This window comes from Mytilus edulis, chromosome 3, assembly GCF_963676685.1.
Source record: "Mytilus edulis chromosome 3, xbMytEdul2.2, whole genome shotgun sequence".
Taxonomy (NCBI): domain Eukaryota; kingdom Metazoa; phylum Mollusca; class Bivalvia; order Mytilida; family Mytilidae; genus Mytilus; species Mytilus edulis.
This window is the reverse complement of record NC_092346.1, coordinates 89,163,921-89,183,049: the sequence shown is the minus strand read 5'-3', so window position 1 is coordinate 89,183,049 and position 19,129 is coordinate 89,163,921. Positions and strand designations below refer to the sequence as shown.

The 19,129-nt window shown below is 31.5% G+C and overlaps 2 protein-coding genes across 2 annotated transcripts in view; one reads left to right on the top strand and one right to left on the bottom strand.

Moving 5' to 3' along the window:
- Positions 1-19,129, top strand: part of LOC139514647 (uncharacterized) — a 369,289-nt gene that overhangs the window by 318,128 nt on the left and 32,032 nt on the right. The gene's annotated exons all lie outside the window — the stretch shown is intronic.
- LOC139514626 (gamma-tubulin complex component 3 homolog) overlaps positions 1-19,129 on the bottom strand; it is a 39,353-nt gene that overhangs the window by 3,137 nt on the left and 17,087 nt on the right. The window contains exons 14-25 of the mRNA XM_071304072.1: positions 16,684-16,755; positions 16,191-16,301; positions 14,591-14,693; positions 13,737-13,864; positions 13,161-13,225; positions 12,448-12,583; positions 7,738-7,806; positions 6,978-7,113; positions 4,396-4,484; positions 3,559-3,690; positions 2,625-2,765; positions 2,231-2,350 (exon numbers count right to left, since the gene is read on the bottom strand). Of these exons, the coding sequence (XP_071160173.1) occupies positions 2,231-2,350; positions 2,625-2,765; positions 3,559-3,690; positions 4,396-4,484; positions 6,978-7,113; positions 7,738-7,806; positions 12,448-12,583; positions 13,161-13,225; positions 13,737-13,864; positions 14,591-14,693; positions 16,191-16,301; positions 16,684-16,755 (1,302 nt within the window). The remainder of the gene's footprint in view (positions 1-2,230; positions 2,351-2,624; positions 2,766-3,558; positions 3,691-4,395; positions 4,485-6,977; positions 7,114-7,737; positions 7,807-12,447; positions 12,584-13,160; positions 13,226-13,736; positions 13,865-14,590; positions 14,694-16,190; positions 16,302-16,683; positions 16,756-19,129) is intronic.

Here is a 19,129-nt window from a genome sequence, read left to right as displayed (position 1 = left end):
TTTTAGGGCTATAGATCAAAGTCACAGATTTTCCAAGTTTCTAAATATAAGCACTTGAAATAGAAATATTTGAATACTTCTCAGCTCATCTAGGTTACGTACCCCCATAGACCCGACTGGTGTTTGATTAAGAACAACAATGTGTACAAAAACATAAAAATATCCAGTGAACAAAAGTTGATGACCGATGAATTTGAAACAGAATTATAGGGTATAGCATGTTTACATGAAGCTTGCAACAAAATTTTGGGCTCAGATTTGTAGTTCTAGAGGAAAATGTTGAGAGAAGTAGACGAACAGAGGTAATTCAGAGTACTCTCTTCTTTTGAGCATGGTATTTTTTAAAGTGCCCCTTTTATTGCATCACCTCTCACATATATATTTAACAGAATGATAGATACTGGTATATATCCTTCATTACTGAAGAATGCTAAGGTAACACCAGTTTTCAAGGATGGTGACAAGCTTTTAGCAACAAATTACAGACCTATATCTGTTCTTCCAACTTTATCAAAATTAATAGAAAAACATGTTTCTAATAAAATGTACAAATATTTATCTAAACTTAAACTTTTACACCCAACACAATCTGGTTTCAGGCCGCAGCATTCTTGTCAAACTGCACTTATCAATATCATTGACAAATGGTTGCAAGAAATGAATGATGGTAATTTAAATCTAGCAATTTTATTAGATTTTAAAAAAGCTTTTGATTTGGTAGATCATGATATTCTTTGTTTAAAGCTTGAAATTTATGGATTTAGTGAGGCTACTGTTAGTTTTTTTAAGTCATACCTCAATAACAGAAAACAGCAGGTAAACATTTGTAATGTTTATTCTGAACAACAACATATAAAATTTGGTGTCCCCCAAGGTTCTATACTTGGTCCCCTATTGTTTGTACTATTTATAAACGACCTTCCCTTATGTATTGAAAATTGTGAAACAGACCTATATGCTGATGACACCACTCTTCATAAATCTGGGAAAAACATAGAAAACATACATGATGATGTTCAAGAAGATTTATACAGGGTTGAAGAGTGGTGTAAAATGAACAACATGTTCATTAATGCAAATAAAACAAAATGTTTGGTTACTGGAACAAAACAGAAACTATCAATTCAGACTTATCAACCAAACTTGATAATAAATTCAAAAGTCTTACAAAATTCTTCATGTGAAAAATTATTAGGTGTTAAAATTGACAGCACACTTAACTGGAAAAATCAAATTGACCAAGTTTGTGCTAATATATCATCCAGAATATACCTTCTTTCTAAAATAAAGAAGTTTTTAGATATAAATGCAAGGAAAACATATTACAATGGGTATATTCTTCCCTTAATTGACTACTGCTGTATTATTTGGGGTGAATGTAAAAATGAAGGGAAAACAAGAATTTTAAAACTCCAAAAAAGAGCAGCAAGATTAATTCTAGATGCAGATCCTTTATCCCCCTCAGCCCCCTTATTTAAAAAACTTGGGTGGATGACAGTTGACAATAGAATAAATTACCACAAATATTTACTTCTATATAAATGTATGCGTATGGAAGCACCAATGTACCTAGTTCAAAAGTTTAAACTGAAATCAGATAATAATCCTTACTCCTTAAGAGGTGTCACTCAAGGTAATCTGATAGTTCCTAAGCCAAAAGCTGAACTATTTAAGAAATCCTTTCCTTATTCTGGATCAGTATTATGGAATGGACTACCACACAAAATGCGTAAGGCTCAAAACACTTTTACTTTTAAGCAAAGTATCAAGAAGTACCTAACACAATCCTGATAAGAAATATTTGCTACAATCATGACAATGCATTTGTAATGTATATTTTTTTTTTTTATTTTCATTTTATTTTTTTTGACTACATGTATACTTCTTAAACAGCATTATATCTTATGTTAATAACAATACATTGAACTACATGACTGTAAATTAACTATGTGTAAATATCTGTTTTGATTGTATTGTAATTTGTATGTGAGGGCCTCAGGGAAGATTAGTTGATTGTAACTAACTGAGTTTACCCTCTTTAAATAAAGAATTTATTATTATTATTATTATTATTAATTTAATTGATATGAAACTTAAGTAAATACTTGTATTCAAAGTGCTTAGACACACTGCATGTTTTGAAAATCATACGCATTTATTTGACAATACTAGACTCTACTTGAAACTGTTTGCCCAATTTATGCAACTTTTACGTATATATAACCTGTACCTGGTAAGACTGAGACAGTACTGTTAGTCTTGCTCTTGTAGAAGGGATTATTTGTTTTAGAAAGCTAATTCGTCTTAGCTGTTCATCCTCCTCCTCTTCATCAGTCACTTCCCAATTACCCTGCAGGAAAAAACACACAAAGATTATCAAAAGTAATAAAAACAAGTCTAGGATTTTTTAATGACACTTAAAAACTATTTTATATTGAAACATATAACATGCTACAATAAAAACAATGTATCAGTGATGACGAAAACTTATCAGTCATTAAATTCATTTTATGTCATTTTGGAATATCGTTTTTTGGGTGTGGAAATCTTTATCTTCCAGCAATATATGGTACTGAATTTTCTCTCTTGATTCATTAAGAGGTAAATCATATATGATAAATTACCTCTTTTGATCTGCGCTCACGTCTGTGTCCATAACATCTCCTAACATCTAATTCTTGTGTTGCTTCAGAATAAAAATTATCTTGTGCAGCTTGGAACTCAATTACCAGATCAAATATTGTTCGTAATTGAGTGAGTATTTCCTGTAAATGGAAAATAAAACACAACTATTTTTATGTGACTTTGCAACAATTCACATTTAGCCTCAATCATTGACACTCCTGAAGTTGGAATACATAAAAAGATGTAATGGTTTTTATAAAAACAGAAAGAGCCTCATGTTTTAATGATTTAATCTTCAAGTTCAATAAATAAAGAAAAGTTACATTTTGAATATTTCACAACAGAATTCAAAAGGCAAGGTTAATACAGTATCTACATAAAAACAAACTATCTGAGAGTATTTCATAACAAATCATAGTTCCATACTGGTTTAAAATTAATTGTGCTGGAACAAATGCTTATTTGATCTATAACCTGTAATGGTGTAAACTTTATAACAAATATCAAGTCAATATCTTTATTCTTCACCAAAAAAAGTAAAGAAAACGGATTATTGGTATGAGTGGAAAATTGATTAGCCAGATTGACAATGAAAACCTAAATTCCACTTCAACTTTATGCTAAGCAAGCCTCACTTTTAAATTTTGAAAATTAAACCGTCTCGAAACAACTTCAACTGAACAAAACTTATTTACAGATAAATTAAGAGAGATCACTTTCATGTAGATTTGTTGTTTTTTTAAAGCCCAGGAATCTTTTTATAGGAAAACAGGAGATTAGGTCGTTTAGAACTTAACATAAAGTGTAGATCTTGTTTATTGTTAAAAATATATGTTATTCTTTGAATGTGATTTTTGTGTGTAACTTGGTTGTTGTGACAATAATGTATACCATACATTTCCTTTTATTCAGACTATGATAATAAAAGCTAACCCTAGATTGTTCATCCAATAGACATCTGGCAGTGACTGTATCTAAGAATTTCTGGTGAGCTGCTATAATATAATCTAAATCTTCTGCTTCTTTCACTTTGGTTAGTAGTTCATCCCAGGTACACTCTAAAACCTAAAAATAGACAATCATGCATGTAACTGATACTAAAAATAGACAAACATGCATGTAACTGATACTAAAAATAGACAAACATGTATGTAACTGATACTAAAAATAGACAAACATGTATGTAACTGATACTAAAAATAGACAAACATGTATGTAACTGATACTAAAAATAGACAAACATGCATGTAACTGATACTAAAAATAGACAAACATGTATGTAACTGATATTAATACTATTAATATTAATATTGATATCTAAACATAAATTTCATTATCAAAGACTATTTCGAAGTATTAAGACATTTACTATGAGACCGCGTAGTAATCATCTCTACAGATAATTTAACCTATATTCTACATGGCCATTGAACAAATAATAAAGAACATATACATATGTAGACGAAGAAACTTTGATTAAAGATATATACCAACACCTCTTGATATTTCCATTCAGCTTTAAAAGCATTAAAGGCATTCTTATTGACACGATAAACTTCTAACAAGCAACTTTGAATTTCACATTTTTTTAGCTTAATGTACATTTACTGAAAAACAAACCTAATTTATCACACGTTTCTAAAATTTGAAATTGAGGCCATGGAGTTTTATTCAATAACTTGGAAGTGATGTAATTACTGAACAATAAAATTCCAGTTTATATTTAACTTCTTAATTCAGTAAAATTGTTCAGAAATAAAATGTACTTACTTCAAAATTAATATAATACTGTACTTGTTGTATAAAATGGACCATTTCTGCAGCTAAAACATGGCACTGATGCAGAATCCCCGTCAATTCTATAAAAATAAAAAAAGGTGTTGTCCATTAAACAAACAAAATGGTCCTGAATAAACATATTTTTAAGTGAATTTAACTATTGACAGGGCATGAGAGTAGATCTCTGGTTTCTTTTTACAGTTAATCTAAATTTCAATCTTGAATTGTCAATAGATAGTTTATTTTTAACGCATGTTTTTCTTTAAAATAACTATACTATTTTTAACGCATGTTTTTCTTTAAAATAACTATACAACGAAATACCTTAAGCATGAACTTAGGCCACAATTGAACTGCAATCTACTGTGATATTGAATCTTGAAATACAAGTCCAACCATCTTTTTTTGTATAAATTATATGTAATCCTCATATTGTTGCTTTCTTGGATAAATTTTGTAATTATAATTTATTTTACAAATTCTACTATAAATCTGAACTTTAACCAAATGCTTAAAAGTGGTGACTAAATAGTCAAATTAAAGATAATTTCACCCACAAAATATATTGTGCCATGTATAAAGTTAAACTATTAGATTGCATAGTTGACAGCACATCTACTACTTACTGATTATGATTTTATTTATTGTGTGAAGTCTCGAAGATAAATGATAAATACAAGTATCATATAAAGATTTTTATAAAGCAGGTCAAGGTCAGATTGACATGTACACCTTATTATCTATCCATACACAAATTTGTTAAGCATATTGTTAATAGTATAAGAAACAGACATAAGCACATAATTTTTTAATTAATCGATAAACAATGAAATTTAGGTGAAATTCAGACGTTATCTGCTACATAGACTTGTGCACCTTTCAAGCATTCCATTCCCCTAATATAGTTCAACTACTGCTTGAGAAATCTGTGAAACAGGCCTAACCTTGAAACTTGACCCTAATTACTGTGGATTCATTTATTTTCGTGGGTACCAATTTTCGTGGATTGAGGAAAACTTGCATTTTCGTGGACATTAAATTTCGTTGTTTTGGAAAAGACTGCATATATTCCTTTAGAAAATGTGTATTTCGTTGAACATTTAAATTCGTGGTTCCTCTGTTCCCACAAAATCCACGAAAATTGGTATCCAACGAATATTAATGAATCCACAGTAACTGAACCATGAAATGATGCTAAGGTCAAGATAATACTGCCTGACAGATATATTGATAAAGCATTTATACTATTTAACAAAAGGCTGTCACAACGACAGCAAACCGGATTTATTAATATTTATTTGTGTCCTGGCAATATCACAAGAACCATTACTGATGAATGGTGAAAGTGAAAATCGTCAATATCAAATTTGACCTCCATTTTGTCATCAGTATCAACATCTTAAAATTTGAAAAGCTTAGATTGAATGGTTCATGAGTAAATGCAACAACGTGAATGGAAACGCCATTTCACAATCTTTCAAGAACCATAACTCCTGAACAGTAAAAGTCAAAATCGTCACTATTGAACTTGACATCTAATTTGCCATCAGTAACAACATATAAAAATTTCAAAAGCTTTGGTTGAATGGTTCATGAGAAAATGCACGGACACGACTGGAAACACCATTTTTCAATCTTTCAAGAACCATAACTCCTGAACGGTAAAAGTCAAAATGGTCATTATTAAAATTGACCTCTTTTTTGTCATCAGTAACAACATATTAAAATTTGGTAAGCTTTGGTAAAACAGTTCATGCGTAAATGCACGGACACGACTGGAAACACCATTTTTCAATCTTTCAAGAACCATAACTCCTGAACGGTAAAAGTCAAAATTGTCATTATTGAACTTGACGTCCATTTTGTCATCAGTAACAACATATTAAAATTTGGGAAGCTTAGGTAGAACAGTTCATGCGTAAATGCACGGACACGACTGGAAACTCCATTTTTCAATCTTTCAAGAACCATTACTCCTGAACGGTAAAAGTCAAAATCTCCATTCTTGAACTTGACCTTCATTTAGTTGTCAGTAACAACATATTAAAATTTTAAAAGCTTTGGTTGAACGGTTCATGAGTTAATGCACGGACAACATTTGATTACCGCCCGCCCGCCGTACATCCCCAAATCAATAACCGACATTTTTGTCACAAAAATCCGGTTAAAAATGAGAAATATAGATTCCACAACTGCAACAAGTGTATTACGATATTTCTCCACTCAAGACAGTTAAATTTTAATATTTAAAATTTATCTGTTGAGACTGGAGAAATATCGTAAATACACGAGTTACAGTGGTGGAATCTGTTTCTCTTATGATTTTTATCCTTCCTTTTCAAAGATTTGAGGAAAGTTGTGTACTTTTGATGTGATGTCTTCAGGCATGGTTGTCTTTTTCATGACGTTACAATAACGAAAATTCAGAAGGAAACAAGAAAATTGAACGTCACAATTAAATTTCAACCAATCATTTGTGGAGAACAGATTTTTCACTAGTGAGGAGAAATATTTTTCTCACCGGTCATGAAATGTGAAAATAGCACAAAAATTAGAGAATTCATATTATATACCTGGTATGGCCCTAAGCATTCGAGCATTGGATATTTGGTTTTTCCAGATCATGGCAAGAATATATTCCATCCTTTTAGCTCTCCATAGAAAGTTAAACACACGTAAATACATGATGATGCATTCTGGTGTAAAAACCTAAAAAATTGAAAACAGTCACTCGTTTATTTTATCTACAGATCTTTAGGTCTTATCTTTAATAACTACTACAGTTCATCAAATACTAATATTAGCTCTGTATGAAAAAACTTTCTACACATTTTCAGTTCACTACATAATTCATACAATAAATGAACAGCAGAAATTGAACAGGGCACAACATATGTTACATTAAGTACAATGTAAACAGCTTTTAAATTCAATTAATTTCTACTTAAAGTATTGCAGTCATAGTAGAAGCATGCTATTTCTTGCTTAGTTTATAATTGTATTTTAATTCATGTACATGGTATTTTACCAGTTTCTATTATAACTCCTGCTTTATTTCATTTAACTGGGTAATTGCTACTGATTTCTATTTGACTTTGAGCCTTTTTTTTAAGTTAATTTCATGTTAGCAAACAAATTCAAAATCAATGTGTTTCAAATCTGGTGAAATTCACAATTTTTTTATTTATTTCATATCATGATACACACTACAAATAAAATCTCTTTATTAAATTATTCTATTGAAAAATGTCATATAGCTAGAGAATCGACATTATCATAACTAATCTTCAATTCATCAGACTATCAAGTGTCCTCAGTGTACACCTTACTTACAGTTCTAATAGGACCATCTACATGGTAATCTAAACTGAAAACATCCCAGCCTGTATCTCCTGGGGATACCTACAATATTTATCATATAATAATGGAACAAATATTTATACAAATCTTATATTTCATTCTGCTTTTAAACAGCTCTGACTATGCTGTATAGGTTTTTATCAATGTTGAAGGCCTTACAATAACCTATCATTGTTAATTACTTTGTCATTTGATCTTTTATGAGATGTGTCTCATTGGCAATCCTACAATATCTTCCTATCTTGTATTTAGTTCTTTACTGTATATATAGTTTTTTGGAAATACATTCAAATCAATAACCAATTTTTACTTCGCAAATCTTAATAAATCTGCTGTTGAATAACTCAAAAAATGTTTACCTTATGTACTGCAGAAAAGAGTGGAATAACAAACTAGAGGCTCTTAAGAGCCTGTGTCTCTAACCTTGGTCTATGTACATATTAAACAAAGGACACAGATGGATTCATGACTCAATTGTGCTTTGGTGGTGGCGATGTGTTGTTAGATCTTACTTAACTGAACATTCTTGCTACTTACAATTTTCTCTATCAATAATAAACTTGGCCCTTTAGTTACAAAGGAAAATATTTTGTAAAAATTAACAATTATTTACAAAATTTATGAAAATTGTTAAAAATTGACTATAAAGGGCAATAACTCCTTAAGGGGTCAACTGACCATTTTGTTCATGTTGACTTATATGTAGATCTTACTTTGCTGAACATTATTGCAGTTTACAGTTTATTTCTATCTTTAATAGTATTCAAGATAATAACAAAAAATGGCAAAAATGTCTTTAAAAATTACCAATTGGGGACAGCAACCCAACAACCAGTTGTCAAATTCATCTGAAAATTTCAGGGCAGATAGATATTGACTTGATAAACAATGTAGCCCCTATTAAATTTGCTGTACATGCCTTAGTTTCAGAGTAATTAGCCAAAATCTACATTTTACCCCTATGTTTTATTTTTAGCCACAGCAGCCATCTTGGTTGGTTGGCTGGGTCACCGGACACAGTTTTTAAACAAGACACCCTGATAATAATTGTGGCTGAGTATGGTTTCATTTGGCATAGTAGTTCCAGGAGAAGATTTTTGTAAAAGATTACAAAAATTTACAAAAAATTGGTAATCCAGATGCTCCGCAGGGCACAGCTTTATACAAATGCAGAGTTTGAACCCTGAACAGTTGAGGCAAGTATGGACACAACATTCAAGCTTGATACAGCTCTGAATTTGGATTGTGATTAAATAGTTGACACAACATAGGTTTCTGACATAGAATGAATGTGGTCCAAGAACTTAAACTTAAAATTTAAAAATTTTAAATTGGACATTTACCTATTATGGTCCAATATCCAAAATCTAAATACATGGTTACCGTAAAAATCGTTAAATAAGCCGCAGGTTTTTTTCTCTGTCTTTGTCCCTGCGTGTTATACTCGGGTGCGTGTTATGTATGTATTATTTTCTGTTTTCAGGACGACCGTGAAAAAAAAAATATCTGGATTTGTTTTCTGGAGACAGTCAGATTGTCAAGTGCTTGCAGTGACTTGATAAATTGTTAATGTGGCATATTTTGTTATGAATAAATAAATATATTTACTTTATCCGTTTGTTTTTTATTTCATTCAATCATTGTTGGTTTACAGGAAGTTGATAACCATGTGTTAGTGTTCATTTCATAAACAAAGAAAGATAACTGTGTCCATACAGGATAATAATTGTGTATTTATCATAAATACGTAGTTGTTAGTTGATTTAATGTGTTTTAATATAAAATTTTCTAATGAAATAATAAAGAAAGTGATTGTGTGTCTTGACAATATTCCAAGTTTCTTTTAATGACGATGCATGTGCTTAAATCGACACTTTAAAGTGTTTCATAAACAAAGAGAGATAATCGTGTTTGAAAAGAGGTACCATACAGGATATAATATTGAGGAGTAACTGTTTGTCGTTTATTGTGTTTCAAAATGAAATATCTTTACGAAATATTATTGGATGTTTAAATAAAAAAAAAAAGAATACTAATTTTTATAATTTAATCTGTTAAGACATTTATTTATTGCCATCTTTTTTGAATTCCCCTTTTCATGGCTCATATCACTTTCATTTAAAAATAGACAATGACTTGCAAAAAGTAAATGGTTTTGTATGTGGTATTTATCCAAATTAAAATTGAAAAATGTTTGTTACTTTCAGAACTTCAACTTTTATTTTATAGACAACAATAAAATTCTTAAGATTGATTTAATTAATTTTTTTCTGACTTATCAGTACAGTTTTCACACGTGGGTACAGGTAAGTAGGTCATAATCAAGGTAAACAATCGCAGTTTTATGGCTTGGGTGACCTTTCATGCATACATTTTTAAGATTAATTAAAATCCATAATGCCAATTCAAACAATAAAGAAGCAATCAATACCATACTAATTTTAATCAAAACAACAAGGTTCAATGGACACCCAAGCTGTCAACACATGGCCATTGTTGACAAAAAACAACAAACGAAACTGGCATAATTAAAACAATGAGAAAAGTATAATTATTTTATTAAGATTTTATATTTTAATATGACACAAATAAATATATTCAAAAATACTCTCAACTTTCTCACCAATCTGAAAATAAAAATGAAACAAATTACGGTGTGAGTTGCAAAAGGAGGAAATATTCATGACACTATAAGGTCAGTAGAATAAATGTACGTTTTCTTCAGGGTGCGCTTAATATTCAGGTGCGTTTTATGCAAGGACAGAAACAATCTTCCCCCCTAAAAACGGCCGTGCGGCTTATAAAACGATGCGCTTTAAATTCGGGAATATACGGTAGATTCAGCATATCAAAGAACCCCAAGAATTCAATTTTTGATGAAATCAAATAAAGTTCAATTTTGGACCCTTTAGATCTAACCTGGGCCCAAATATCAAGAATCTAAATACATGGTTAGATTCAGCATATATCAAAGAACCCCATATATTCAAATTTTGTTGAAATCAAACAAAGTTTAATTTTGGTACCCGATTTGGACCAACTGGAAAACTGGGCCTATAATCAAAAATCTAAATACATGTTTAGATTCAGCATATCAAAGAACCCCAAGGATTCAATTTTTGCTGATATCAAACAAAGTTTAATTTTGGACCACGATTTGGGCCAACCTGAAAACTGGCCCCATAATCAAAAATCTAACTACATGTTTAGATTCTGCATATCAAAGAACCCCAAGGATTCAATTTTTGTTGAAATCAAACAAAGTTTAATTTTGGACCACGATTTGGACCAACTTGAAAACTGGCCCTATAAGCAAAAATCTTAATACATGTTTAGATTCAGCATATCAAAGAACCCCAAGGATTCAATTTTTGTTGAAATCAAACCTTGAACCCCGATTTGGACCAACTTGAAAACTGGGCCCATAATAAAAAATCTTAGTACATGTTTAGATTCAGCATATCAAAGAACCCCAAGAATTCAATTTTTGTTGAAATCAAACAAATTTTAATTTTGGACCCCAATTTGGACCAACTTGAAAACTGGGCCCATAAACAAAAATCTAAGTACATGTTTAAATTCAGCATATCAAAGAACCCCAAGAGTTCATTTTTTATATAAATCAAACTAAGTTTAATTTTGGACCCTTTGAACCTTAATGTGGACCAATTTGAAAAATTAAGAATCTACATACACAGTTAGATTTGGCATATCAAAGAACCCCAATTATTCAATTTTTGATGAAATCAAACAAAGTTTAATTTTGGACCCTTTTGGCCCCTAATTCTAAAACTGTTGGGACGAAAACTCCCAAAATCAATCCCAACCTTCCTTTTATGGTCATAAACCTTGTGTTTAAATTTCATAGATTTCTATTTACTTATACTAAAGTTATTGTGCGAAAACCAAGTTAAATGCTTTTGTGGTCATAAACCTTGTGTTTAAATTTCATAGATTTCTATTTACTTAAACTAAAGTTATAGTGGGAAAACCAATGTGTATTGGATGACGACGACAACTACCACGACGCCAACATCATACCAATATCATCCGCAAAAATATTTCAGTCGTATAAAAATGACTATAAAGGGCAATAACTCCTTAAGGGGTCAATTGACCATTTTGGTAATGTTGACTTATTTGTAGATCTTATACTTTGCTGAACATTATTGCTGTTTACAGTTTATCTCTATCTATAATAATATTCAAGATAATAACCAAAAACAGCAAAATTTCCTTAAAATTACCAATTCAGGGGCAGCAACCCAACAACTGGTTGTCCGATTCATCAGGACAGATAGATCTTTACTTGCATAACAATTTGACCCCATGTCAGATTTGCTCTAAATGCTTAGCCAAAATCTACATTTTACCCCTATGTTCTATTTTTAGCCATGGTGGCCATCTTGGTCAGTTGGCCGTGTCACTGGACACAATTTTTAAACTAGATACCCCAATGATGATTGTGTCCAAGTTTGGTTAAATTGGGCTCAGTAGTATCAGAGAAGAAGATTTTTGTAAAAGTTAACAACGACGGACGCCAAGTGATGAAAAAAGCTCACTTGGCCACTTGGCCCTTTGGGCCAGGTGAGCAAAAAATACCCAAGTACTGCAATACATGTACATTGATAGTACAAAATGGTAACAATGACACAACCCTCTTTCATATTTATTTTTACAAACCTCCAACAAGCGGACATCCAGTCTCTTCAGAATATCAGAATCATCAAACTGAGCATTTGTGGCTCTGATTGCTGTCTCTAGTATTCCTGTTAAGTTGTGTAGATATAAGTTACCTGCTGGCTTAGCTAAATCTTCTCTGAAAACACAATATCACATGAAAGATGAATGCTTCAAACATAAAACTTAATGTAACATAATAAACTGTCAGGGTTATTTCCAGAAATGGACTGGTTAATCAAAAAACATTAATTAGGCAAAACAAAATTGTTCCAAGTAACCAAAACAATCATCTCATTTCAATTCCATTCCATGTATTTTGTCAAAAATCTGGATTGTAAACATAAATACATCAGTATGTATCAGAAATTTGAAGTGGTTTCAGATATGAAACATATAAATAGGTACCAGGCCACAGAGACCCCTTTAAAAGGATGAATAAGTTTCCAAAGAGTAATAAATAATGGAAATACAGTTATAAAGATCAACTTCCAATCCATTTTTATCATTTAAATTATATAATGCTTGTTCAAATAAAGAATTGTGAAAAAAATATTTGGATAACCCTTACTTCTTTCAGGATATTAACAGGAAATGCAACATATTTTTCTTGACATTGATCTTTGGGAACTTCAAGCTATCTTTGAATTTTCACTTTAAATATTTTATGTTTTTTTCTATGATAATCAGTTATGCTCTATACTTCAAAAACTTACTCTAATAAATCCATTAAATGTCTTATGAAGTCACCTTGGCCAAGAAGAAGGTATCTTCTCATTGCCTAGTTGAAATAGAAAAAAAACATTACATGTATAAAGATGTAAATCATTAAACTACACAATTTACGCAATGACATTGTAAAAATAATTCAATTTTACTTATAAAAATAAATTAAAAATGCCTGTAACAAGTCATAAAATTTGAAGAAAAAACAATTCTGTTTTGTTTTTAAATCTGACATATAATTGGTTAAAACAAGAACAATTACAGGTCTTGAATCTGCGTCACTGCATGCCATTGATTAAAGTATGATGTTTTCTAAAGCTTACCTGATCATTCTCTTTCACTGATGCCAAGAAAACTTGAACAAACAAGTGTTGTAAAGTTTTAAAATATTGGCAAACAGAAAGTGGATACATGGCATTTGTAAAAATTGCTTACTCGCTACAACTCAACATTATAAAGCTGCAGATAACAAAACAACACTTTGTGAATACATTATATATAGGTTTTTCACCAGATAATACAGAATCATAATATGCTAACCAACATCATACAAGCTCTGACCTTACCTTCAAATGATCCAAGAATTTATATTTCTCATGTAAAACATCTAGAAGATGAAGACTAGTATCTTTGTAAGCCTCATCAATTATATTCTGGAATTCTGTGGTTGTATCTTGCATGAACATAACATAGGCTATAAATATATATTTATATTGTAATAATCATTATTCTCTCAAACAGGTTCTGAAGCTGTAAGTCATTACCTCATTCACCACTATACTGTAGTCATTTCTTATTGCTCAAACTATGCTTGTGGTTCTTCCAACATTTAATAACATTTAAAAACTTTTTTCAGGCTAAAATCAATTATCATTTCACTGTTGGGTGAGCTATATAATTAGTTTAAACATATTTATTTATAGTGGATTGGGAAACAAGTTATATTAATCCCTTTCCACTTTGTGGGTGCCAGTTCTGCCTTATAGCAGCATTAGCCTACTCTTTTTTCAAATTTACAAGGGTGTCTTTTACATGCAAGAGAGATCTCTTAATACAAATTAGCCATTTATTGTCCCCTTCCAACGGACTATCTTTGTTTCTCAAGACCATACTCGTAAATGGTGTCAAGGGAGAGCCGAAAATTCAGTCCTTGAAATTTTTTCCTGGGAACAGGGGTGCAACCACGAACCTTTGTGTTAGTAGTCTGATGCAATAACCACTACACTATGGCTCTCCTCATATATAGTTTAACTGGAAAATTAACCACTACAATCAAGCAAAATATGTTTATTATTTTTTCTCTCTTTTTCTGACATACAAATTTTGCTGAGAGTACATTAAAATAAACTAAGTGAACAACCAAATACTCCAAATAATTCAAATCCAAATTAAAAATCATGTCACATATGCAGAACCTTACCATTATTTCTGTCTATTTCAATACTTTTTTCTCTTCCTTTTATAGGAGCTGTGTCTTTACATACTTGGCGTAGATAATTTATTGATTTTCCAGTAAGCAGGATCTGATTGAAAGAAAGAAAGAACTACATTTCAAATATCATTTAATTTACAAAAAAACACTTGTAAATACATAATAGTTTATGTTCTAATTCATAACTATTGAAGTTTTGTTTTCTTTGAACATTAATGACGTTGAAGATAGCTTGACAGTTGGTTTTTGCGTACTCTTATTGTTCAATAACAAACAGTAATGTGATAACTAGATAACCCATATCTGAAGCTTGATCTCTGTTTTTATGGTAATAAGCATTGTAAATAAATTTCATAACATTTGGTTGAGGCAAAGTAAATTTAGAATGTGGAAACTACAAATTTGCCATTTTTTTCATTTGTAAAGGGACATAACTCAAGAACTGAGAAAGAATTTAAAAATCTAAGAAAGTGTAAACAAGCTATGCATTATCAGTGTTCTAGGATTCCCATTACCCGTTACCCGGGGTTAGTGGATTAGGACAACGGGTAAGTCATTTTTTAGCCTTTGTCACCCGGTGGTAAGTCAATTTTCAAGTTCGGGGAAGCCGAAAAACTCTTGAAATTTCCCGGTCCTCTTCAATTTTCCCATATCTGCTTTTTATTTTTATTAAATCATGAGAAAAAACTTTGATAAAAGATCGAAGATTTTGTCAATGTCTATCGGCGCTTTTATTCAAGCACTCGTTTACTAGGTGTAATCAAGTGCAAAAGAGACCACATTCTTCTCCTATCATTCTAAAAGTCGGTCACGGTGTCGGTAAAATCGGAAAATCCGGATTGATAACTGGTGCTTAAATCGGGACATAAACGATTTTTTTTCTTGTCATCGGAGGAAAATAAACTTACAGTTGCATTTATTATAGCTCTTAATAAATGACATAGTAATAACTATAACATATTTGTCAAATTTAGTAAGAAATCGTTTTTTTTAAATTTTGTACAAAATTCAATCGTATCCGAATCCAGCTTTGTTCAGACAAACTTCACAACATATAATTTAAAGCATGTCATAAAAGTTTTTAAATTTAAAATCTATGTGCAACAAATGACTTATCCTTAATCATTAATGTTCAGTGAATCAGCCTGAAAAATATTCAGTATTTTATAAAGAGCATGTCTGATTTTTAAAAAGAGTTGCATGTAAGTCCCTTATTTATTGGTTGGCGGATTTAACTTTTAGATGTGGGTAAGTAATTTTTTTATTGATCTTACCCGTGGTAAGTCAAGGTGCCAAAAAAATCCTAGAACACTGCATTATGGAAAAACTAGATGAAACCTAACTATTGTTATGATTATCAAGAAGATGTGATTTTTAGTTAATGAGAAAATGCAACAGAAATGTATTACATACAATAGAACAGAGGTAAACTTATATTCCCCTTCTTTTGGTTGATAGATTGATTGGTGTTTTTTAAACACCTCTTTCAACACCATTGTGATAGTTCTTAGCCGTCAGTTTTTATTTGTGTAGGAACGTAGAGTCCTCCCTTCTTTTGAAGTTAGTATAAAATTCATAGTGTTCATACCCTCCTGGCTTGATCTGTAGTTACATAGTTAGGAATCATAGATTTCCTCAGACTGTACTTATCATGCCATAGTCTGTCATTCTTCACGGTAGGGTCAGAGGCTACAAAGAACTGGAAAAAAAGTATAACATTCATCAATATACTTGACTGTACTTATCATGCCATAGTCTGTCGTTCTTCACGGTAGGGTCAGAGGCTACAAAGAACTGGAAAAAAAAGTATTACATTCATCAATATACAAGTCAAAGTTTTGTACCTTGTAAGCATTCAAAATATTAAGATAATTTTGATCAGCTCGTAGACAAACATTTTGGTCTACAAATATAATAGTATAGATGTTACAATAAAATCAACATGATGAAAACATTCGTTTTTAACAGCACTCTTTAAAACATGAGAAAGATGTGTTTTGAAACTATAAATTACACAAATTCATAGGGTTGATACATGTATATAAAGATATGTGTATTTTTACAGTTGATAATTAATTTACCTCGTCATGAGTATCTTCTAATTCACCATCATATATCCACCTTACAAGTGTACAGTAAATTGGCTGGGCAACCTACAAATAGAAATATCTCATGAATACCTTCTAATTCACCATCATATATCCACCGTACAAGTGTACAGTAAATTGGCTGGGCAACCTACAAATAGAAATATCTCATGAATATCTTCTAATTCACCATCATATATCCACTGTACAAGTGTACAGTAAATTGGCTGGGCAACCTACAAATATAATTATCAGACAATATTTATACATTACTTAACCATCACTACAGTAGGTGGGGCATGAAAGTACTAAGGGACACACTGGGTGATGTGGGATAAAATAATTAACAATAAATCACCTGGTGCTCTGCAGGGTGCAGCTTTATACAACCGCAGAGGTCAAACCCTGAACAGTAAAGGCAAGTATGGACACAACATTCAAGCTTGATACAGCTCTGAATTTGGACTGTGATCAAATTTTTGACATAATATCAGTTTCTGACCAAAAAAAATGTCAAGATCTTACAAATCTATTGCGCAATATCGTGCAATTAAAGATTTCTTTTCAAACGTTAAAAAAATTTGAAAACTACTACACCCTCCAACCCCCTTTTTTTTACAATTAGTCCAAAACCTGACATTTCTTTATATATAATTAATTTACAAGTTATTTACAAGTAGTGTAAGGGAGGTACATCCTAACATACCCAACATTGTGTTTTAAATGTTTTTGAATTACCTCCCTTTTCAGTGCTTTTAAATTGTCTTAATGGTCAAATGACCAGGAAAAAAATTTTTTTTTAAACTTTTTTTGTCCCGAAAACATTTAGAGCCACAACTTCCCCCCTCCCCCCAAAGTCATTACTAACCATCCCTTCATGGTATGGAAACTTGTGGTATAATTTCAGGGATATTCATACACTTAAACACAAGTTATTGTTTAAAAACTACAAAAATGCTTATTTTAGGCCCCCTTTTTGGCCCCTAATTCCTAAACTATTGAGACTATAACCCCCAAAAACAATCCCAACCTTCCTTTAGTGGTATTGAACATTCTGGTAAAAAGTTAAAGAGATCCATTCACTTTAACTAAAGTTAATGTCCGGACACTAAATTTGTCTTCGGAAGATGACTTCGCAGACAACAAGATACCATCATACGACGCAAAAAAAATTTTGCAGTTATATTAACAAGAGTGCACACGCTGAAATGTCTCGCCTTCTTTACTAATTATTGATATGATGTTGATAGTCCTAAGTATAAAGCTTTATTAAAAACTCACAAAAACTTAGCATTAACCAAGATAACTAAACAAAGACCAATGAACCATGAAAATGAGGTCAAGGTCAGATGAACCATGCCAGGCAGACATGTACAGCTAACAATGATTCCATACAACAAATATAGTTGACCTATTACTTATAGTTTAAGAAAAATAGACCAAAACACAAAAACTTAACACTGATCAATGAACCGTGAAAATGAGGTCGAGGTCAAATAAAACCTGCGGGACTGACATATAGATCATAAAATATTTCCATACACCAAATATAGTTGACCTATGGCATATAGTATTAGATAAAAAGACTAAAACTCAAAAACTTAACTTTGACCACTCAACCATGAAAATGAGGTCAAGGTCAGATGACATCTGCCCGCTAGACATGTACATCTTACAATCATTCCATACAACAAATATAGTAGATCTATTGCATAAAGTATGAGAAAAACAGACCAAAACACAAAAACTTAACTATAACCACTGAACCATGAAAATGAGGTCAAGGTCAGATGACACCTGCCAGTTGGACATGTACACCTTACAGTCCTTCCATACACCGAATATACTAGACCTATTGCTTATAGTATCTGGGATATGGACTTGACCACCAAAACTTAACCTTGTTCACTGATCCATGAAATGAGGTCGAGGTCAAGTGAAAACTGTCTGACGGGCATGAGGACCTTGCAAGGTACGCACATACCAAATATAATTATCCTATTACTAATAATAAGAGAGAATTCAACATTACAAAAAATCTGAACTTTTTTTTCAAGTGGTCACTGAACCATGAAAATGAGGTCAAGGACATTTGACAAGTGACTGACGGAAACTTCGTAACATGAGGCATCTATATACAAAGTATGAAGCATCCAGGTCTTCCACCCTCTAAAATATAAAGCTTTTAAAAAGTTAGCTAACGCCGCCGCCGTAGCCGCCGGATCACTATCCCTATGTCGAGCTTTCTGCAACAAAAGTTGCAGGCTCGACAAAAATGAAGAATACAGCATGGAGATGAAGATTATGATGTCTATATAATGTCCAGAACCAAATCAAATGCATATCAAGGATGAGAAAACGTTAGTGTGACATAACTATAAACCCTGCAGAGTAATAGACCAACAGGATGTGGATAATTTTTAACGAGCTAGAAGTCCAC